Below are 23,812 nucleotides of genomic sequence, written 5' to 3'. Positions count from 1 at the left end.
CCTGCCCAGTCAACCCACTGACGTCATAAGTGTAGGGAACGCACGGCGGTGAGGTGTCGCCCTAATCGATTGCGAGCTACTGAGAGCAGCGATTTTCAAGTATTATTTATAAATAATAGGTTTTACGAAGACCTTTCAAATTTCACTCGAATACTCACAAAGACGCATCTCTTGCACTTGAATATGCCCGTCGAAATCATTTCAGGGTTCCTTTAAGGCTCCTTTCTTCTGACGTGTTTTTCAGGTGGCCGATCAACACCTTCTCTCATGAGCCACGATACTTCCACGGCCTTAATACTATTTGTAAGTTTCTTCTTTTAAGCTTCTCGTCGGTGGTGCCGCTTTGCAGCTCTAGTACGAAGCAAACAGTGCTCTCGGGTATATTGTAAATGCAAACGCATATAAGCGTTTCGAAAGCTTTTAAGTTGGTACTACTCTAATATGTTTAATTGAATCCCCCAGCATATACTCCTCCTCTCCACTTGTAGTGGAAAGGGAGAGACCGGAATGTGGAAGCAAGTGGCACGAGCAAAATTGGGCCGGGGTTTGCTCAGCAAAGTTAAGCAAATACCTTCGAATGTGAAGAAAATATAGCAGTAATAGAAGCTATTGAAAACATAGAGAAAACCTAATACTAACCTATTATCATCGCATAATGATAACTAAAAGCCCCGTTATTTTTTTTTTTTTTCATATGCGGAGTTTCCTTGAAAGCTGTATTGTCATTTTTTTGTAGTCGTAAGGCTGCGCTTGGGAGCAGGTAATGAGTAATTAATTTCTTATTTCAATCGATACTCTATAGATGAAAGGTCACTGCAACAAAGGCGCCTCAAATGGCAGTTGAGCCAACTGTCTCAGTTGTTCAGACAGTAAGCAGCACATTGAGTAAATGCTGCCCACGTCGCACTTTCAGAGTGACAGCTGACTCGGCGGTATGAAACCTTTCTGCGATTTAAACGCCGCGACATTCATTGGCCGTTGCGAGGCTCATGCTCCTGCACCAAGTGCTTGTTGAATAGACTCGCTTCCAGCCTCTAAGCTCTCAATCAGAGCCATAAGGGTGGAAAACACAGTATTTACTCTTTAATATATTTGCAGCTCCCTTTCAAATTAACGTCTTCATTGTTTCAAACGTTCTGTCATGGCATTACTGCAGTTTAGCATTTGTGTGCGTGTGCGTGTGCGTGTGTGTGTGTGTGTGTGTGTGTGTCGTGTTACCTCTCAACCCGGAGGCGCATTGCAGTTTGCGACGGCAGACTTTCTGCGGCCTCATATTGTTTTTGTTTTTTTGCGATGGCGCGTGATGCATCCGCTTAAAACTAGCTGATTAAATACTTAGTTGTTATCGTGTCATCTATGATGTCGGTTTACAGCGCAGAGTATGGAAAACAGCACACACTACAGAGTGCCACGCCAGTGTAGCTCAGATTCACCTGCTATGGTTGTCCACCCACTATGTAAAATGTCGACACAGCGTGCCCGTTGAGCTGCAAATGCAAAGTTCTGCGTTCAGTGGCACGTGCATCCAGATCCGAAAGCCGCTGAGATACCTCTGTGAGCGGAGCCCTGATGTCAGTTACATGCCTTAAAGTGATGTGGAATGGTCAGGAAGCGGTTATGGGCCCATTTTACTAGCTGTCAAAAAAGTAATTGCGACAGAGGTAGTTCGCTTTAAAACAAGTTTTGATTCTCATTTTAAGTGAGCTCTTTCAGCTATCGTCAGAGTGATTGAAAGTCCAACTTTCCAGCTCTTTTCATCTAATGGTAGGAAGCCGCGTTTACGCAGTTACGTTCTCCGCAGCCCAAATAAAAGCAGAACACAAGGGTTATTTTTTTTTTCCTTTGCTCTCCCGGGTTAGGTCGATTCATAGCCTTCTCTAAGCATTCCTGGTGCCGCTTGCTATTCCTCTTCCGGAATGTTATTTTCCCGTCTAAGGAGCTTATGCAGGCATTAACGACAACAATTAGACTGTGTTTCAACTGAAAACATCAACGGTGATTGTTTCACGTGCATTTGCAAAATTCTTTACAAAACATTACAAACCTTTGAAATTAATATCCAATGACCAGGTTTTGGCTAAGGAGTATATTAGAGGGATAAGGGGATTCATATTGTTGAATTCAGAGATGCACATCAGGCCAGAAACGCGCACAAAAATATTATTACGGATGACAAAATCTGTCAGCCGGTAAATGACGGGGAACGTTCTACCAGGCTCACATTTTTTAGAAACACTATTTAATGTGTTTACTAGCTAACATAAAAAAACATCCTGCTTAGCATATGAGGGATATTAAATTTGCATGAAAAGATTAAATCACTGCAGGGCGCTCCACGCTCCCAGGAAAAGCTCTCAATTCGCAATGCCCACTATTGTATAGTACAAAGTGCCTTATAGGTGTAATCATTTCATCTCCTTTTACTTCACTAATCACTTGCTTCCTCGGCGTTCATGGTGTTGTTAGTTGTCCGCTTCATGGATATTGGATATTGCTGCGTGTCCCGTGATAGCTCGGAGTGTTAGCGCCTAAGTTTGCTTGATGCTTAGCAGAAGTGCTACGCCGTCGGCAACCTCATCTCACAAAGGCTGTGTGTGCTACTATTCGCAGATGTTCCCTATGCTGTGTTCACGTGGGCATACATAGACACCGAAAGCAAGCTGTAAGTACGCGGACGATACGTGCAACCACGAGCACGCGCTGTGACAGTGCTTGCTGCGAGAAACGTGGTGGCTTCTTTTTCACTGCGCTGAAAATAACTCGCCTCTCTTCCTTCCCTCAGGCCTTTCAACATACCCGTCTACGGGTTCAAGATCATCCGCGAGCTTTTCAGGGCGATCGATTATCGAGGTAAGCGCGCCTCACACACACACACGATCCCTCGTTTCCAACTCGGTACTGGCCGCGTGTCACGGGTTCAGTGACTACGCGACGTTATCACCGAGTCCTGACAATGAGGGGGCGGCCGTTTGATGCCCGGCGTAGCCGGTAAGCAAACGTAGTGAATGAGACCGAGGCGTGTTAAGAGGTAACAACAAAACAACGTTTATATTGCGATTGAAGAATGCGTTAGCTTTCACAGACACGCAATGTGCATTCTACAAAACAATTGCGGAAAACACATAGCAGTTAATACATTGAATTAAGTTATACATTGAATATCTCTACACAGGCCAGAACGCAAGTGAGAGGCCAATTAGCTACAGTCGATAAAAGTTCGGAAGGGGAACAAACATACAGTCAACCGGGAAGTGCGGCTGCAGTCCATCCACAAACACTCAGTCAGTGCGGCCCCCGAAGGCGACGTCCGTCCAGAGCAGCTTGCGGTTTCGAGGATGCGGTGCGGCGGCTCGGAGACCCGGGAGTTCGCGGCGGCAGCGTCTCCACCGACGAGCGGGCTGAATTTCGCGCCCATACGGTCCCCTTTTAAAGTCCTCGGGCGCTAGCGGGCGAGGCACTCGCGGCGCCACAGAGTCGGCGTCGAAAAAACAAAACACCAAAAAGCGCAACAAGAGCACATAGGCACCTACACTTTGACTCTGCATGGCCGCCATATTGGAGGAGAAAAAAATTAACGCACAACTAAAAAGAAGCCCTAGGCTTCGACTCTCGATTCGGTGACCTTGGAACCGCAAAAAAGTAAAACACAACCAAAAGGCAGTCACGTACGCCGCAACTTCTTTCCTGCTAATGGTCAGCTCAAGACTTCGGCAGATCGGGGCCGACCTTGAGCCGCCTCCGCTTTCGCAATGCGAGGGGGTTGTCTAAATAACTGAAAAAGCAGGCATGCATTCTTGCTCTTCCCGAGACATACAAAGAAACGCGGACGCACCAGTTTTATACAAACAAAAGTAATTTACAGGCTGCCGCCACTTCTGTGACACTGCGTTTCTCTAGTACTGCAGTATTAGGGCGAAAGCCTTTAATGGCTCATCGTTGTCGACAGAAGGTTGTCAGCAGAGGCGTCACGCTTTTTCTAGTCAGACCAGAAAAAAAAATATCTTTGTGCACGATGGGATTCGAACCACCGTCCTTCCGTACCGCAGCCGAGCGTGCTAAGGGCTACGCTACTTCCTGCCAACGCATAAGTAGTTCTCCTTGTCTAGGACGCTGGAGAGTGTTTTCAGGAAGGCGTCGAATCAGACGGATGCCTCCCAAACGCCCTCCAGTGTCTCCAGCATTTAAGATACACAAACATTTGTGTACTTAATTAACATCTTAACCACACATCATCAGTGACACAAGCAGCAACACCGCGCTAAAGGCTTTCTTCTCATTGCACTTTACGTAATCAGTGGCTTCACGTAGACATCGAAAGAATCTAAAGCAATCAGATAACGAGTCGGTAATTTAAGAGGTCATCAGCAGTCCCGAGACGAAGATAATGTGGGACCTTGTGCGCTTGGGCCAGAGGACTATACCTATCGCCATTGCTTGAAAAGGAATACATACAAATGACCGTGATGATATTGAGTTCTAGCATAGCATATAGCAGTCGCCCCCACTGCGCATGCGCAGACAGCGCCGATGGGCAAATTGCAGGCCTGCTTCGAGTGGCGCCTCGGGGCCATCTGAGCGTTAAAGCTCTATAAGGAAGCTTTTGCACAGGGTATAGCTGGGTAGCGAATTAGCATAAATTTGAATTAGAAATAGAGTAACCTAGCGAAGAACCACTTAGACGAGTTAGCTGTTAGAGTGACGGTAAAGGGGTTCAGAATTTCACTCGAGGGCATATGTTTCGCTTTAATCGTGACTCACGAGCTTAAAGTAAAGGCCACGAGCGATAACCTTATCAATGCAATCATAGAGTGCACAACTTAAGTAGGAAGCAGGGTAGTTAGCCATAATATCGGCGACTCCCTCCCTCAGGACTGTAAAGATCGAATTGAGAACTGCCAAAGCATAAAGACTCGAATCAGGTATATAGAATAAAATTCACAAAGGTGCCAAAGGCGATCAATAAGCTCAAAGGAAGCGAAATAAGGCAGTATATACTGTGTAAAAGACCTAGCTTGTTTTAAAGAACGAAAGTAGCCTAAAAGTGGAAAGGAAAATTTAGGCATGGAGAAAATCATATCTATCCACTTAGTGATATGGGGTGAAATTTCATAAGTAATATGAATGGGTCCTTCCACGCCAGATGGCCCAGACTTGCGCTCGACCATCTTCAAATCCCTTGAAAAAAATCATGGATAATCGCATTACTACAATAAACATTATGCCTCCCTTTTTTTGGCGGACAAAAATGTTGCGTTTAAGCCGTAGGGCACAAGAAAGAAGCGTTATATAATTCCACGAGTTTATTGAGCACAGGTGCGGCGACGGGCCGGCTTCGCGGCTAGAATTTCATTTCTGCATAGAAATGTAATCAGATGCTGTCGTCCTCCTTGCACTAGCAGTCGGGTAAGCTGTACTGGTCCGAACGTCGAGAACTCTAGGCGATTAGTTTATCCCTATACTTCGCGCTTTCACGGTTCCATTTAATAGGTCAACGAAGTCGCCGGCCGTAGCCACACCGTTCCTTGCTGTCAACTATAGAGGCAGAGAAGGAAGCCGATGCAACGCTCCGCCAAGCAATTCCGTCGGGCGGATAGGGTGAAAAAGGGCAGAACTACCCTCCAGGCATAACAAAAAACATTTCTTACCACAAGTAACGAGCACGCTTTTCGCAGCTGGTTTCGAAGGCAGCGTCAATTGGCGCAGTGTACGCATGCTGCGTTTTTGCCTACGCCTCGCATAGCTGCCGACTGCAGCGCCGCCTTTGTTGTCGAACATGAAGCTTGTCGTTACGCTCTCTTCGCTGCTGTCTTATACTTTCACCCTACGCCTTGCTCCTCTTTCGGCCTCCTGGTTACGCCAGGGCCAGCGTCGCTCAACCTAACCTAACCCAACCTAACCTAACCTAACCCAACCTACTACAATTGCACACCGATTAGCTTGCTGTCGGTTGCTTACAGGACACTTACTAAGGTAATTACTAATAGAATTAGAGAGCTTAAACTTGGATCCACCGAAGCACCAGTCTGGCTTTTGAAGAAGCTCCTCGACAGGTGATAAAAAAATGCGAAAATATAATCAACCTTTCTTAAGCCTACAGTGATTACGAGGTAGCTTTTGATATGGCCTAAACATAGCCAGTCATGCAGGCATCGAACAGCCACGGAATAGAGTCATATGTAAAAGGGTTTAATACTATTGCTAGGGACTGCACTGTGAGCATAATCCTCCACACGGAAAGTGATAAAATACAGATCACGAAAGGTTTGGTTTGGATTATGGGGTTTAACGTCCCAAAGCGACTTAGGCTATGAGAGATGCCGTAGTGAAAGGCTCCGAAAATTTCGACCACCTGGGGTTCTTTAATGTGCGCTGACATCACACAGTACCCGAGCCTCTAGAGCTTCGCCTCCATCGAAATTCGACCGCTGCGGGCGGGATCGAACCCGCGCCTTTCGGGTCAGCAGCCGAGCACCATAACCACTGAGCCACCGCGGCGGCCCAGATCACGAAAGGGGTCAGGCATGGAGGCATGAGCTTTCCAGTACTATTCGCCGCTTGCTTACAGGGTATACTCAAATAATTGGATTGAGAAAGTTGGGGGTTTATGGAGGAAAATATTCGTTTTCCCGGCTTGCTGATGAAGCTTCTCTGCTAAGTAACTCAGGAGACAAACTGCGGCCCATGATTAAGGGCTAAACCGGCAAAGCAGAACGGTGGGTTTAAAAATTTAGTATACACAAAACTTAAGTATTGCTGGACAGTCCTGGAAACGAACAACAGTGTAAGAAGAGCCACGAAATATTAAATACGGCAAGAAACTACATCTGCTTGGAGGAGGCAGTGACCACAGGTCCGCATCAGGATGGTGAAATAGCTGAAATAACGGTCCCTTTGAGAGATTACACCCAGTGGTCTCTTAGAGAAACAGAAGGGATTCTGAGAGAGGGCAAAGGCGCTAATGGGCGGCAGAGTCAGGTGGGCGGCTGAGATTAGGACTAATCCGGGTAAGATAACGGGAGCTAGCACCGCCTAGTTTAAGTGGAGGTCGAAGAGAGAGACTTTTTAAGGCGAAAGCCTTTAATGCCTCATTGTCAACAGAAGGTTGTCAGCAAAGGTGTCACACTTTTCGGTTGGCCGAAATGGTTATTACGTCAGAGTGCGCAGATTCGAAGTAATAAGGTCACCCATGGATTCCTTACGCCCCCCTTTGGAGCAGACGACAACTAATAAAAAATAGTTGTCGTCCGCTCCGACAGGGAGCGTAAGGCGTCCGTGGGTGACCACATTACATTCCTCATTACAGCGAACAGAGCCATTGATACAACCGAACTCATCGAAGCAGAGAGATAGTCGTGCTAAAGAAACAGTCAAAGTGTGTAGTTGTAATCTGTAGTCCAAGTGTGTAGTAAAAAAAGCGCTAGTACAGCACAAACAGTCTCGCAATCAATGCCAAACCGTGCGCCAGGAAAGGCTTTCGCCTTGCAGCACTTTAGAGAGCCAAAGTGCACCTTGATTGTCTTCCTGCGACAGCTGTAGTTAGGCTGATGAAGATTTTTCCGCACTTTTGACACCTCTCTAGTTTTGTCTCTATGGTGAGGAAAACCGTCATCCTCATCTTGCGAAACCTTTCCGACTTTACCGTTGTCGTAAACATAGAGAACTTAAAGCAGACTCTACGGCTACAGCTTAACAATACTATACAGCCTGAGAGCAGAGAACGTGGCGTGAAGACTCTTTACCAATGATATGCATCCGCCAAACCACTAGCTGTAGCTGATTTGTGGTAAATAACTTCGCTTCCGTCGATTGGCCCGCACGTTCGCAGCCCAGTGGTGGGTCGGCACGGGAACCCAGACTGAGAGTAACTACAAGAGGATCATCAATTGCGTGGACAAGTTGGAAGCCGCTTACAAGGTGATCAGTGTTTGTGATCTCTACAGTGCGCCGCGATTTTGCTTTTCGATGTTTTGTTTGCAGGATGGCATGTGTCATAATGTAAAGAAACGACTTTTTAGTTAAGAGAGTGACAGTGTACCCTGGCAGCGAAAAGTTTGCGGAAGGTGATGCAGGAGAAATTAGTTTCGACGCCGTCTTTGCGTGCATCTTTTAATAGAGGTATGGTGCCTAATTGTAACTTCCGAAATTACACACTGCACCAACAAATCTTTAGCAACACACGCCTTGGATGCAAAGAAGTTATATTTTTCGACAGAGCTGCCTTTTATCAACTTTTTATGCAGGGTGCTTCTTTTCAAATTAATCGTAAACAAATGATAAACTCACTAAAAAAATAATGGTTCATTTGTGTACTTCGGCGAAAGCCGAATTAGGTGAGCTTTCGTTGTGTGCCGCATTGTTTTGCACCTTCCACCTAAGTCACGTGTCCTTGTGATGTCATCACAACCTGAAAATTATGTATATACGGGGTGTTTCAGCTAAGACTTTACACAATTCTTAAAAAATAGGCTTTCTGAGCTAGAACAGCGCTTTTTTCGGCATAGCTTCGTAAGGGCTGAAGTACACCGAAATATAGCTAAGACATGCTAACTAGCAGTCTGGCTAACTAATATTGAATAGCTAATTTTTCAGTTACTACAGTTGGGGTCTTTAATTACTGAGAGGCATGTAGCCCTCAGCGGCCGGGTCATCTTATCTTGGGGAGAATTGTTATTCTGGAGGATGTTCTATCCCAGAACGTACTTGACATGCAGGCGTGCAACGGCGTACCCCCCCCCCCCCCCCCTTCCCGTTCTTTTTTTGACAGTAATATCCATATCAGTTTTTAGAATTTAGAAAACACTGTTACCCTCTGCTCTGTGGCCCAACAAATTTCTGCTTCATCGCTCCAAAATATACATACGCCATTTCACGGAACTCGTCGAAATAGCCGAAATTTGGTGATGGGCCACAGCGCCGATGGCAATGGCGTTTTCGAAATTCTTAAAGCTGATATGGATATTAATTACGGTGTGCTACACGCCACTCAGTAATTAAAGGTGCACTGAAGAGGAATGTGAACTCGTATTTTTACCTTCCGGAACTCGATCTGCACGTTCCGAGCATTCTTAGAAACTTCGAATTATTTTCCTGTGTGGCCGATTTGCCTAATTAAACGACACGGCTCCCACCTTTTTTTTTTTTAATTCCCCCCAGACGGTAGGAGGAGTCGACCAACCTTTCAACCAGACCCGTGGCGGCTTGCCGCTCTGCCATCGGCGGAGTGATACGTAGTGATCGGCGAAAGCAGAGTCCACGCGTATTTTTATTTCCGTGGGCCCAATTTGCAGCTATATACAGGGTCTGTTCTGAAAGTAGTAGGACTGGTTTTTTCCTGGGCGAACGGGCGGACGAGAGGTGGTCTGCGCGTGCAGGATCGTGGAAGGGGGATATTTTGAATGCTGGGGAAAATCGGCAGTCGGCTCTCGGCCATTGAAGAGAAGAGGTCGCTTGTACTGTGAACCCCTGTCGAAACGTCTCGTCACGCAGAATCGTCGAGCGTTTACTGGATCAAAGATACGCGATCAAATTTTGAGTAAATCTTGGTAAAACGGGCAAAGAGACTCACAACATGATTAAGGAGGCCTACGGTGACCCTTCCATGGGTAGATCAGGTGTTTTTTGAGTGGCACAAGCTGTTCCGAGAAGGTGAGGAAAGAGTGGAGGAAGACGACCGCTCCAGACGCCATTCGACCAGCAAGACCAATGAAAATGTGTAGAGAGTGAAACATTTACTTAACAGTGATCGTAGAATGAGTATCAGAATGATTGCTGATGACTTGAGCATTCCTCAATTTGAGATCGTCACAGAAAACTTATCCATGAGGAAAGCGTGCGGGAAGTTGGTGCCGGGAGTGAATTGTCAGATGAGCAAAAGGCCAACCGGTAGGATCTTCTTCATCATGTGAATGAGGACCCCGATTTTTTGCCCAGCACAAGGCGGCAACGCTGCCTCAGCCCCCCTACAGCCTCGACTTGGCCCCGCCAGACTTTTTTCTATTCCCGAGAATAAAATCGACGCTCGAGGGGAAACATTACGGATCGGTAGAGGTGGTTCAACAGGCCGTGACGAGGGAGCTAAACAGCATTCCGGTCCAGGCGTTCCTGGAGGCGTACGAAAACTAAAACTCATTGACAGCAGCGTGTAGGTGCGGAAGGGTGCTACCTTGAAAAATTGTAATCGTTTGTACTGTTCTCTTGAATAAATTTTGTTTAAAAAAATGAGTCCTACTACTTTCAGAACAGACCATGTATGTAGCCTCTGACTAGATCTATTTTTTCACGGAAACCTAAAAGAAACAAAAAAAAAGCGAAAGCAATATCGCCGCGTGAATGCCTGAAAGGCATTACATGAGTTGGTCGACTCCTCCCACCGTCTGCGGGGAATTAAAAAAAAAAAGGCTGGAGGCGAACGTTAATTCGATTTAAATTAGGGAAATCGGCCGCACAGGCCAATAATTCGAGGTTTGTAAGAATGCTCGGAGCGTTTAGATCGAGTTCCCGAGGCAAAAAGACGAGTTTAGATTCCTCTTCAGTGCACCTTTAAGGATCCTAACAGTAATAGCTAAAAAGTTAACTGTTCAATATTAGTTAATCACACTCCTAGTTGCCACGTCTTAGCTGTATTCTAATGTACTTCACCGCTGACAATACTATGCGGACTCAGAAAGCCTATTTTTAAAAATTCTGCAGTCTTAAGTGATACGCCCTGTATATAAATATACACATAGCATTTTGCCCACAACCTGGAAGGCAGGTGGGTAGCCTGCCACAAACCAGGCTTCAGACAAACAAACACAGAACAACTAAACGCGGGGAAGGGCCACTTAAATGCTAAAGCATTAAAAGTTGAGGTCAAAAATAACTGAAAGACAAAAGTACACAGTGATAACAGCATTATTTTCCTTACCTTCCATCGTGCTCTGCAGAAGCTATTCACACGGCACCATTTATTATTTGGAATGCTGCCAGTCTCTGGTTGGGACCTTAGCAGGTGGGCATTACATGTATCATAGTAAAGGATAATATTTCTAAAAGCGGCTGTGCAAAGGACAACTGTAATCTGGGCAATTCGTAGCCCAGAAAAACTGAAAAGAAGTTTGACAGATTTGCACAAGGAACACAAAGAAAGAAAACATGCTAATTCAGAAACATAAACATAACATAAATATGGGCACAACACGTCGTGTACTCCTTAAAATAGACAAAAATGAAGAAAAGCTTTCTAACCACAACACTAGTTTTAAAATGTGACTTCTAGATCGAAACAAAAATCTGAAAATTAATCAGCGTTAGTTATGGGTGCGTCTAGACGGTTCCATTCTCTTGTTTCTAGCGGGAAGAATCTTTGAAAGTGTTACTGTGATAAGGATATTCGGTTAGTGTTTACGCGTGCTGGTTTCTTATAATGGCGTTTTTTTTTACAATGAAATGTACTTTGGTGAATCTATCATAAAAGTGTTAAGAAGCTGATAAAGGAATTTTAGTCGCGCGCGCTACAGCAGATTACAGCAAGTTGTGTTGGCGAGTCAGTTTTTTTGTACATGTTATGAATAAACCTTACTGGTTTACTTTGAATTCTTTCAAGTCGTGAAATATTAGTTAGAGACTGAGGAAACCAAACAGTGTTAGCATATTCTAGAACAGGTTAACAAACGTTTTATAAGCTAAAAGTTTAGTTTCTGTTGGCGCAAGACGAAGACACCTTTTAAGAAAAAAACAGCTTTCGTAATGCAGTTGAAGTGATGTTGTAGATGTGTTTTCCCCATTTTTCGATTAGAGAAATATACATGCATTCTGTCTAAGCAGGTTTCTCGAACTGTAGTTTATATAAACAACTTCACGTTATTTTATAGGAACTGAATGTTGTGCAGACAAGGGAATGGAAAGAGGTGCTCCTTATGGCATACATGACCGAAGCCAGCAGTCACCGATACCAAGGAGCGTAGGGAATGTCCTTTGCTTTAATTTGTGCATTTATTTCATCAATGTGGTTTAATAAAAGCAGAAGAAAAAACAACCACGTGCCGCCGGTGAGATGCCAACCTACGACCTGCGAATCTCGCGTCGGTCCTATTTCCTCTTTTCTTCGTAAGAAAAATGGTGGTTCCCACTACTTCCTCTCGACTTTGTACTGTAAGAAACACTGTGCCGGACACCAGACACTCTTTTTCTTTACGATGAGGGTTCAGTGCTAACACATTAAGAAGTCATGGTGGTTGTCTCACGCCTAGCGGGCGCCTGAACCACTCCTCGATGGAAGGGGTTTTGGTAGGCGTAAAGAAAGAGAGGTAATAATGATGGTCATAAGGAAAGGAAAGGCGCAGAACTATCTCATTCTCAACTGATAGGTGAACGACGTCGAGAGGGAAGGAAACGTCCGCTTACGGCTTCATGATTTAAGTTTGAGTGGATTTGTTGCGTAAGCAACACCACGCCAGCCAGCTCGGCTCGTCGCGTGGTCGCACTGCAGCCGTATGCCGTGGCCCACGAACGACCTTGAGCCGCCGTTGCCTAGCAACGTCGCAGCCGCGCTCCAACAGATGGCGCCGCCGTCACCGCTCGCTCCATTAGATGTGCTCCGCTGGGGTAGAGGGGGAGGAGGTGTCACCTCGCGTGGGATATATATATATATATATATATATATATATATATATATATATATATATATATATATATATATATATATATATTCGCTTCGCCTCAGTGGATTCTAGTCGTTATGGATAGCGTTAAAGAGAGGCAACATCGAAAGAGCGAAGCGAGGAAGAGACAACGCGCTCGATTGCTTTCGCAGTTCAACTAGGGTTAACCAGAGCTCAACCCCAGCCAATTTTTTAATGTACACATACATCGCACAGCAAAAGGCGCCCTCCCGCTGTGCGATGTCAGGGGCACGTTAGAGATCCCAAAGTGATTAAAATTATTCCGGAGCCCTCCACTTCGCCGCCTTCCTCCCTTTCTTCTCTCATTCCCTCATGTATCCCTTCCCTTACGGTGCGGTCGAGGTGTCTACCGGGATGTGAGACAGTTATTGTGCCTTTCCTTTCCTAAAAAAACATGTTTTTTTTCGCACGGTCAGGCGACAAGCTTATACGATGGGCTGTTTTGTGTGACGCAGATCAAAGACTCTATGGAGCTTTATGAGACAATTGCCGAGATCGCCGCTGTCCACGTTCTCGAGAAGGTGGGTATGATTTCTTAGAGATGACTCTCATTCCGTCGACGGACAGAGTAGTATTGTACTTCGTAGCCCTCATACCTGTGCTCTATATTAAGGCTTTCCTCCAGTGAGGACTGTGCAGTTCAAATTAGCCGTACCTTGCTGGGCGGAAATCTATGAAGTATAGTTATTTAGCTTGCCTACGAACTAGAAACTTTACAGCCAGTTGCCTAAGAATCAGAATCTGGAAATACAGCTCAAGTCAGTCTTAGACAGTCGTAAGGCTGCAGAAAAAGGTCCAGGAGGAGTGTCCCAGGGGATTCCGTTGTGAGAGTGGTACAGTCTCGACTAAAGATTAGCACACATGACGGAACACCGGAGCGCCGGAATGGCAACGCGTGGTGCTGCGGGTGGCGAAGAGGCTGATAACGAGAGTGCTGGGCCGTTCCCATTCTACAGAATTTAGGGGGTTGAGTGGATTGTCACGGACCAGCAAAATTACTGGCTGAAAGCAGCGCTATCATCTATTGTTCCTGCGAGTTCCTTTTGACTAACCGTCTCGGACATTAAAAAAAACAGTCATAAAATGAAGCCATCTTTGCTCATGATAACCGAGCCAAAATAAATGCCGCATGCACAGTCACGTAGGAACGGTACTTCAACATTCCGGTGGTGCACGCTTGATAAAGCTCACCTGTTGCCGTCCCCCCCTAGGCTGCAAACATGGAAACGGCCCGATAGGTAGGTCTGCGAACCGCAGCGCTGCGTGGTGAGATGTCCCAAATCTGATCGCCAGAGATCTCTGCTAATATTTTTTGCTCGCGACTGTACATATATTTCTTTGTTTCTTAGTGCACGGTTTGCATTTGATAGCCAGATTTTCTCACTGTCGGCGCATTTCATCACCTCCATCCGCGGCTGGAAACCACATCGGCAAAAGAATGCTATTGCCACCCTGGTAACAACAAAGAGCGCCTACGTATTTCAAGTTCCCGCTCTAGTGTATGCATCATGCATACAAGCAGCTCAACTTTTTTTTTAATTTCATTGTTGGAAACATGTAGGGTACTGGTATAAAGATACTGAAGATATTCCACTCTCCTGATGTGTAGCAAAATCTTTCTTTTGTAGTGTTTCCATCGCTCACACCGAGCAGTTAATAGTGCCGTAGGAAACCAATGGGGAACGCTTTGGACGATAGCAAGAACGTTAATTGCAAAAACATGCAGGCCTGCCGACGGGAGATCTGTGGCTATATTGGGTGCCATAGTGAAATCTTGCAACATATGAAAAAAAAAATTTTTCATGAAGTCTTTCCCGTTCTTTTGTCCAGAATTGTTGGGTATGGCCTCATTTTAAGCGCACTTCATACTTCTGCCCTGGATAGGAATCTGGGTTATCCGTAGTTCCCAGGTGGGGTTGAAATGAGAAGACGGTGAGGAAGAGAGAAAGAAATAATACACAAAGGTCGCGCCGATAAAGTACGTACGCCTTTTAGAGGAGTCAACGTCACCCCAGTAGTGGTACAACTGCAAGCTCACGTCGACAAGAGAACAGAAACCACCGGTTATGACTCCTCTGCATAAGACCGTTTCGTTCCTTTATTTTGTTGCGAAAGCAACACTACGCAAGTCGCCGAGCCATTTCGCGGAGCTGCCGAAAGGCCATACTGAGCATGCGCGAGGAGCAGTGACGTCACACGGCACACAGCTGGCGCGCCGCCGCCGTCGCTGCGCGGGTGACTCAGAGGTGCCGCCGCCGCGCTCGCCAGTTGCGCATGCGCAGTAGCGGCGCGCATAGCTAGCGTGCCGGGGCCGCCGCCGCTGCCGCGCGCTCTCCATCGCCTCTCTCTCTCCTCGTTGCTTTCGCAATCCTCCAGGTTTAACCAGAGCTAAACCACTGCCAATATTTTTTCTCTGTCTCCAAAGGTAAATATGTACTACCAGCAAAAAATAAAACGCGAACAAGACAATTGAACCACGTACTGCAAAGTGAGAAACTCTTAGCCGATGCAAGTTCAGTACTAGCGGAGAGTAAATTCACTTCGAAGGCGGGAAGACTGTCCTCTAGAAGTGTTAGTCAACCTCGCTTGTATTTCCTCTCCATGAGCTAATATGTTGGTGTTTGTTTTTTAGCTGACACTTCACTTCTGTTGTTCAGGCCTCATATTCTGCTGATGGTGCGTATTATTCCGGAGCCCTCCACTATGGCACCTCTCACTTCCTTTCTTTCAGTCCGTACTTTCTCCCTTCCCTACGGCGCGGTTCAGGTGTCCACCGAGATATGTGAGACAGATACTGCGCCATTTCCTTTCCCAAAAACCAATTTAATTTAATTTAATTTGATGGTATATACAGTTGACGTCAGATGAAACGCAAACAGCATACCTGTAACTGGGAAACAATAATGCAAGATAATAACTACTGGATAGGAAATACACCATCGATAAACGCTTTTACATACTGGCATTCAAGACACAAAAGTGAATACTAATTAAGTTAGCATTCACTCTTCCTAAACTAGAAAAGTCCCGTTCACGAGAAAAACCGGCGTCCGTTCGTGCCACGAAAAAACAGTTGAGGCAACCTGTTGAAGCAACCTGTCTACCTCAACCAACAGGTTGAGGCAACCCGTCTTCCATGGCAGGTAACAATGAAGCTAATTCAAATTAATTCATTGCGATGCCCACCCCATTGCCCGAGATATAAACAGCATTCCCTGAGTCACTTTGGGAAAAACTAAAAACCAAACCAACCTAAACACCTTCTTGAACAACTCTCTCTGCAAAAATAGACCGAGCGGCAAGAGATGCATTCGTTGTTGAATTAAAGGAGATTCAAGTGTTTTCCCGCCGCTCGATACAAATCCATGGCGTGCACAACAAAAAGGACTCTGTGATCACCTCAAGCATCCGCCCGCAGTAAGCGGTCTGGACACCAGGCAGATCACTAGCAAAACTCCACCGATTTCCGGTTTGGTCGAGATAGCTCACGTGACCTTGTAATGACATCAAAAGCTGTCCTGATGGGCCACCCTGATTGGTCGAGAGGTTATGGCGCCTTGTGACGTCATCACAACTTGCCCACCGAGTTGTGAGCATCCTAGTCTGTAGACAGCAACCTAAATAGAGAACTGAAATAAAAAAAATCTGAAGAAAGTGCGATATATTAACTGTTTATGACGTCCCAAAGCGACTCAGGCTTCTAGAATTTCGCCTCCATCGAAATTCAGAGCCGCCGCGGTGGCTCATGGTTATGGTGCTCGGCTGCTGACCCGAAAGACGCGGCTTCGATCCCGGCCGCGGCGGTTGAATTTCTTTGGAGGAGAAATTCTAGAGGCCCGTGTACTGTGCGATGTCAGTGCACGTTAAAGATCCCCAGGTGATCGAAATTTCCGGAGCCGTCCACTACGGCGTCTCTCATAGCCTTAGTCGCTTTGGGACGTTAAACCCCATATACCAAACCACCATACCGAAATTCGACCTTCACGGCGCGATATATGAACTGTCGGCACCCTTGCAGCATAGCGGGTACCCGCCATATGTAGCTATACCCACCCGCTGCAAGAGCAACATCTCATTTCCGTTCTTTTTTTGTCATATCATCTCGGGACTGGAACGATCTGCCGCCGGAAGTCGTACTCATCGTCAACTGCATCGACTTCAAGAAAAAGATTGAGGCCATCCTTATGTAATCAGTAATCTTCATGTATCCTGTAATCTTTATGTATCCTGATCTTTATGTACTCTGTAATCTTTATATAATCTGCATGTAATCCGCCCATCCCTCATGTAATGCCCCACAACCGGGGCCTTTGAGGTAATAAATAAATAAATAAATAGTAGTCCGAATACGGAGGTTGATGGAGCGACAGTTGGAAAGAAACTGACGCAAACACACACACCAGTTGCGACAGAAGATGCGACAAATGCGAAATCTTGTGCTATGGCATTGCACTCTGAAGGCGCCTCAGGCGTCCTTATAGCTTTTCGGCTTCGTTGTCCTTACGGTAATCTACCGATACGGGCCAATCTAACTTTGTCCTCACTGTCCATTGAAGGGAAAGATATCAACGGTGGCATCCTCACTGTTCGCTGATAAGTGATTCCCGGCTCGTGCAGATGTACAGTGATAAGGTGAAGATCAAGAACGAAGCCGTCGACGTGCGACTGCCTTTCCTGAAGAATGTCCCCTCCCAGACACACTTCTACGTCGCCTTAGCATCGGTGAGTATCGGTCGGCGGTCGGTACATCTGCGGCTGCTGCGGCCTCATCGTGGATCAGACTTTAACACTAAAACCCTCCCATACAAAACGGAATGCTCAGAAAAGTGTGGGCAGTAGAAGTGGCGGAAATATCGCCGCCGCGGTGGCTCAGCGGTTATGGTGCTCGGCTGCTGACCCGAAAGACGCGGGTTCGATCCCGGCCGCGGCGGCTGGAATTTCTTTGGAGGAGAAATTCTAGAGGCCCGTGTACTGTGCGATGTCAGTGCACGTTAAAGAACCCCAGGTGGTCGAAATTTCCGGAGCCCTCCACTACGGCGTCCCTCATAGCCTTAGTCGCTTTGGACGTTAAACCCCATATACCAAACCAAACCAAGTGGCGGAAATATAGAAAACCTCGAATAGAACCATGACGAGGCATGCATTCGAAGTTATAACGTCTGAAATTGAACACTTCAACGTCCTCCGTTAGCTTTTGCAGGCCTGTCTGTATGTTTTATTTTTCTTTTGCAAGAATTCATGCTTTGTAATAACTGAAATCTACTGGTTAGCCTTACTTGAAAGTAAGGAAATAGTGAAAAGAAGCATAACGTGGACCATGAAAGTACTTCAGACACCATGCGGACATACTGTACGGGCCTGACAGAAATTGTGTACAGTTAACCACGTGGATAAATCGAACTGGAAGGGGGAGAAGAAGAACCGAGTCATTTCTGACCTCCAAAAGAACGGCTACCCAAGCTCATTCATCCGGCGCATTATCAGGAAAGAAGAAAGGCAAAACAAAATTCGATCTATTATTTCCTCAGACGCATCCCAGAAGCGAAAACGTGTTTGCATCCCCTACGTGAGAGGCGTGAGCGAGACGCTGGCTCTAATTCTCGGAAAAGAAGGGGTGCTGGCAACGCACAAACAGACCAGTACCAACACCACCAGTACTATCGGTCGCCTTCTCCCCAGCCTAAAAAACCGGCAGCCCAGAGAAAAGGCCCAGGGCGTCGTGTACAAAATTCCGTGTTGCGTCTGTCCGGCGTCGTACATAGGGGAAACGAAGAACTTCGCGGAAAGGATGAACCAACACAGAGCGGACGTCCGTTACATGATTCGTCAACGCAGCGCCGTGGCCGAACACTGTCAAGGGTGTGACCACCCAATTGACTTCGACAGCACCATTGTATTGGAAACGGAAGCTAACCCACGCACGAGGCTTCTACTCGAGTCGTGGCACATTTAACAAACACAAGAGAATGTTAATCGTTCCCTGGGGACTCTCCCCTCATCCTACGTCCATGGGCTGCGGCCACTGACCCGCAGGTCCTCCACGCAGGGGCTTAAAAAGCCAAGCTGCGCTCGCCCGTAGTCACACCGTGAAGAAGGGCCCGAGCCGGTCCCGAAACGTCGTGTTTTTCCTGTTTTTTACTTGGTTGGCGTCACTTGCCTTCTCCTAACATTAAATTTCCCAACCAGACAGACTTCTGTCGAATGTTTTCTTTTGAGACGAATAGTTCAGTATGTCGATAATTCTATACGAGGTGCTTCACCCAAGACTTGCCAGAATTTTAAAAAATAATAATAATAAAGTGGTTATTTATTGTGCATTTGATACGGAAGATAAAAGAATATTTGCTGCCCCGGCATCTGCTATCGCGACAGGGAGCACCTGAGCTGGGGCAGCGAAATAAAGGATAGCAGGCAGAGTGTAGAAGTGAAAGAAAAGTGGTGAGGGGACAGTAGAAAGAACAGGGGGAGGAGTACACTTTCAATGAGACTATTTACATATCTACAAGGAATAAAATATACATATGTACAACGCGCACGCGCGTGGAGCTCTGAGCGAACGCTGCTCCGTCACACGCGCACGACAAACAGATTAAATATACATATATACAGGTCGCACGCGCGTGTTGATCTGGGCGATCGATGGTCCATCACGCGCGCACGACACATAGCACAAAACAGCTGGAGCTTTTTCAGTTAACAGAGCGGTTTATTCGTCATGGCATTGTCAGCGGTGTAGTATATCAGAACCCAGCTAAGATGTGCTAGGTAGTAGGCTGGTCAACGAATATTCAATAGCTAACTTTTTAACTATTACTTTTAGCTCCCTAATTACTGAAAGGCGTGTAACATATCGTAAGTACTATCCATATCAGTTTTTAGAACTTCGAAAACGCTGTTGCTCTCTGCGCTGTGGCCGAACAAATTTTAGCTATTTCGACGAGTTACATATGCACTGGAAAGGTTGCTTTACCTGCAAGCTTCTCTAAAGCGCATTTATTTTGGCCCGATGTAGCCAAAATTCGTAGGGCTACAGTGCCGAGGGTAACCGCGTTTTCTAAACACTAAAAACTGATATGGATATTACTTACGATGGGCTATACGGCTCTCATCATGGAGCAGCAATAGTTGAAATGTTAACTATTCAATTTTGGTTAACCAGCCCGCTAGTTAGGACATCTTAGCTGTAGTCTGATGTACTGCACCGCTGACCATGCTATGCCGAAAAAAAGTTCTCTTCTAACACAAAAAGCCTATATTTTATATATTGTGTAGTCTTAGATGAAACACCCTGTATATAAGAAATGGCATTACATAAGTTTATCTAACTTAGAAGCAAGAATGCACTAGAACTACGCGAGCCGAGGGCCTCCGCTTTGTTTTAGTTAAGTAGTTAAGTTGCCTTCACGGCATGAGAGCGACGCGGCGTACAAATTAAATCGGTAGAGCGGAGAAGGCCTTTGCGCGCGAAAAGTGGTAACAGCGCCGTAAGGAGCAGCATCGCTTTCAGAGGCGCGACTAGCCATTCGATATAGCAGATGTTCCGCTGAACGCGAGTTCGATAAACGCTAATTATGGCGCTGCACTTTTGTGAGGAATTTTTCAAATGTTCTGAATTTTCGATATAGGCAATAATTCGATGAATCCCGCTTCAATATATCCGGGCTCGAGTGTATATAAAATGATCTGGGAATGTGAGTAATTTTTCTATGCTATCTCGGTGTGCTTCTCAGAGAACTGAAATTATGAAGATTTTTCTCTGCCCTCAAAACCGCGATGAGGGGCAAGAAACTAATGCAGTCTACACGCTGACAGCGCACTGAGCTAAAAAAAAGAAACAAGTAGTGTTCGATATTGGACTTCTTATATACATGCGCTTGTTTGCTTCACTAAAATTCAGTTGTTAGACAGCCTGGTATTCCTGCATCTTCCCTGTTTGGCCTCTATTTGTTGACTGTAGATCTATCGAACCTTTAGTAGGTACTGTGGCGTAATTCAGTTGTCATTGTAGATTCAACAGCGAACGCTATAAGCGATAACGGAACCATTACGTATGAATAAAAATTAATAAAGAAAGCAATTTTAATGGGCCCTGTGCATCGCTGTGTAAAACAGTGAAATTCATTAGGCAATCTCGCCAAGTTTACCTTGGTGATAATGTAATGTTCAGGGACAGCTTGGCTAGGGCGAAATTTTGACGCATGACGAAGTGCTTAGTAATTCTAGGAAGACGAGGTATTGAACAACACATTCGGCCGGAAAACTGGCACTGACACTGTTCGGAACCGTACAAGGGGCCATCATAGAGCACTGTGTGGCCGGACGACTCAATGGAATAGGGATTCTTAATGAAAAGCCACGCCCAAAGGCGTGGCTTTCTGATCGCAGTGCCATCCAGTCTCAAAAAGTAAAGGCAAAGAAAAATATATGCAGTTAACAATGCTGGAAAACATCTTTAAAAACACGAAATGCTTGTCTTGTTTGGCTTTTTTGACGGGTGTTTGTTGGGCACAGATTTCAAGAAGGTAAAATTGTTGCAGCATCACCGAGTGCCCCTCGTGGCCAGGACAACACACAATACCTGCCGCTGCTGATGAAATTTATCACTGCAGTTCTTTTAAGGAAGCCATAGGAATAAAATATTGTCTGATCTCATCGAATGAATAGAATACCCTATAGACTTCAATTTTAAAACACCCACTTCAGCCACCTCGTGCACAGCACCGGGCGCTGAGCCTCCTTTGAGCTTTCGCTCTTTTGGTGAAAAGATTGGTCTTTGGTGGAAAGGCCTTCGAGGAATGCCGTGACAGGGGTAGCATCTATACTGCACCCTTCATTGCATAATGGAGTCATTTCCCTGCACCCTTTCCGCAGGAGATGTGCTCCAGGACGAGCGACTCAGTAAAGAATCTTCTCAACTCCGAATACGGATACAAGACGGCGAAACAAAGGTGAACAACGCAATGTTTGCTCAGTACTTCCGTTGGAACACCGTGCGCCAGCCGTGCATAAGCTTCGAGAATGGGGGTAAAAGAGGCTATACGTACAGAGGGCAAAACACATGTCTAGAACGACCAAACTGTGTTCCGCAGCTCCCAAAGCCGTCGTGACCAGGAAAGCAACAAATTACGATTAAATCCTATGAGTGCACCTGTTTACACCCATATCATTTCTAAATGTTATCGCTAGATATCCCGTGTTCAACCTGAAACACGCTCAGAACGTGTTTTTGACAAGCGTTTTGCCCTCTGTGCAGTGTCTATAGTTTATTTCATCTTGTATAAATGATTGTGCACAGTGACCGCCCGCGCGCACTTATTTTCGGACAAAACTTGAACATTTGCTCGCGAGCGGCGCGAACTTGATTAGTTTTGTATTTTGTAAGTAGTGTACAAAACTCTCCCCTGTCCTTTCTTGATATCGCTCCCCTGTATGCTTCTCCTGGCTATCATTTCCGTTTCACCTCCGCCGGCTGTAGCATGGGGTGCTTAAGACAGCAATTGCCGCGGCCCGCAAAATTCTTTTGCTTCATCTTTTTTTTTCTTTTCTGTTTAATAAATCACTACTACCGCCTATACGCTCATACCTTCCGATTTCTGCTTATGCAAATGTGTAGAATAAACTTGTACAGTCCTCTACTTCATCAGCTCTCCGGTCCTTGCTTACTCCGCTTCCGGCTGCGTCGTTACGGTCCCGAACCCGTTACGAACCTGGGGCTACAACAGCGCGCCGAAGCATAGCGGAACTGCTCTCTTATACCACTCTGGTAGCAACTGCATTAAAGGGAAACTGCATAGGTTTTAGAAATCGGCCAGCTTAAGAGGGTCGAGTGTGTGAAACTTGCAGGTAAAGCGTGCGAAGTCTTTTCGGGCTAGCACTTGAAATAGTGAAGTAACCGCCGATTAAAATCCGGACGCTCTTCAAGCTTCTCCGCAGCGCACAACGCCAAGTGGATGGCGCATGATGACGTCATCGAAGGTATCGGTACATTTCCAACGCATAAACGCCTGCTTTGAAGGAAAAAAAAAACAACGCCACCGAAGGCGAACCCTGCCGAGAGTTGTTTGGCAGCCTCTAACGAGTCAGGGAGTGGCTGACCACAGCGGTAATTTGAAATCATACCTTCTGTGCCGTCACGCTGGGTTTCTGTACACCCCTCCGGTGCATTGCGTAGAAGCGCAAAATTCAATCGTCGATTACGTCACTATTTGAAATGATAGTGCAAGAATACTTGGCATCAGAAGTACTTGCATTTGGGCGTGTTGGTTCATAACTTTTCAGGAGGACACAGGGGCGCAATAAAAGACACGGACATAGAAGTAGACAGGGACGAGCGCTTACTATCAATGGTAAGCGCTCGTCCCTGTCTACTTCTATGTCCGTGTCTTTTATTGCGCTCCTGTGTCCTCCTGAAAAGAACACTTGGTATGCTTTGCCTACAGTCTATACAGATTTGAATCCTTGAATATCGCGAAATTCTCAGAAAAGTGCTGCAGTTGCCCTTTAAGACAGGCAAGGCGCAACTGTTCTCTCACACCACTCTGGTCGCAGCTGCATTGAGTCATGCAAGGTGCATTTGTTCTCTCATACCACTCTGGTCAGCTGCATTAACCAAATGGGCACTGAACGTCCTGAAGACATCCTGAACGTCTTCAGGACGTCCAGAGGAGTTTCAATGCCCATTGGAAAGTCATGCAAGGTTGGCAACCCTAGCCTAAACTATCGCTGCTTGAAGTAAGCTGTTTTTTTTTCCATCCGCAGAATGGAGATCCTTGCTACTCATCTTCCCAAGTATACGGCACACTTCGAGTGCGGCATCCGTTCTAATATGCACTATCACCATAGCTACACCGAATGCCTCTTCTGGAAGCGATGACGTCGGCGTGTCAACAGCCAAGGGGCAACAGCCGGGGATCTGCCTTCGACTCTGGCTTTTTTTCTTCCCGCTATTTCATACCGTTATCGTCTGCAATCCATACAGAAAACGCTGACCTCTAAGAATTATCGCCACAGCATAGCCGGAATGTGGCCGTGCCCTTCAGGACAATGGTTTTGATGTGCCTATTAAGATGTGCACGTTTTCTTCATATTAAGTTTACTCTGATGCTATCTCACATTGTGTATTTGATTCGTTAAGCAGACAGAAGAGCAGT

The 23,812-nt window shown here is 46.0% G+C and overlaps 1 protein-coding gene across 1 annotated transcript in view; it reads left to right on the top strand.

Moving 5' to 3' along the window:
* The window catches only part of LOC149347481 (uncharacterized), a 76,546-nt gene extending 53,011 nt beyond the window's left edge, over window positions 1-23,535 (top strand). Inside the window, exons 12-19 of the mRNA XM_089541586.1 lie at window positions 245-303; window positions 2,611-2,662; window positions 2,783-2,850; window positions 7,826-7,914; window positions 13,118-13,183; window positions 17,280-17,384; window positions 21,534-21,610; window positions 23,421-23,535. Coding sequence (XP_089397712.1) covers window positions 245-303; window positions 2,611-2,662; window positions 2,783-2,850; window positions 7,826-7,914; window positions 13,118-13,183; window positions 17,280-17,384; window positions 21,534-21,610; window positions 23,421-23,535 — 631 coding nt within the window. The remainder of the gene's footprint in view (window positions 1-244; window positions 304-2,610; window positions 2,663-2,782; window positions 2,851-7,825; window positions 7,915-13,117; window positions 13,184-17,279; window positions 17,385-21,533; window positions 21,611-23,420) is intronic.
* The last annotated feature ends 277 nt before the right edge of the window (window positions 23,536-23,812 follow it).

The sequence above is a fragment of the Amblyomma mixtum genome, chromosome 4, assembly GCF_055824585.1.
Source record: "Amblyomma mixtum isolate Tamu chromosome 4, ASM5582458v1, whole genome shotgun sequence".
NCBI classification, from domain to species: Eukaryota; Metazoa; Arthropoda; class Arachnida; order Ixodida; family Ixodidae; genus Amblyomma; species Amblyomma mixtum.
This window is presented reverse-complemented; position numbering and strand designations above follow the sequence as displayed.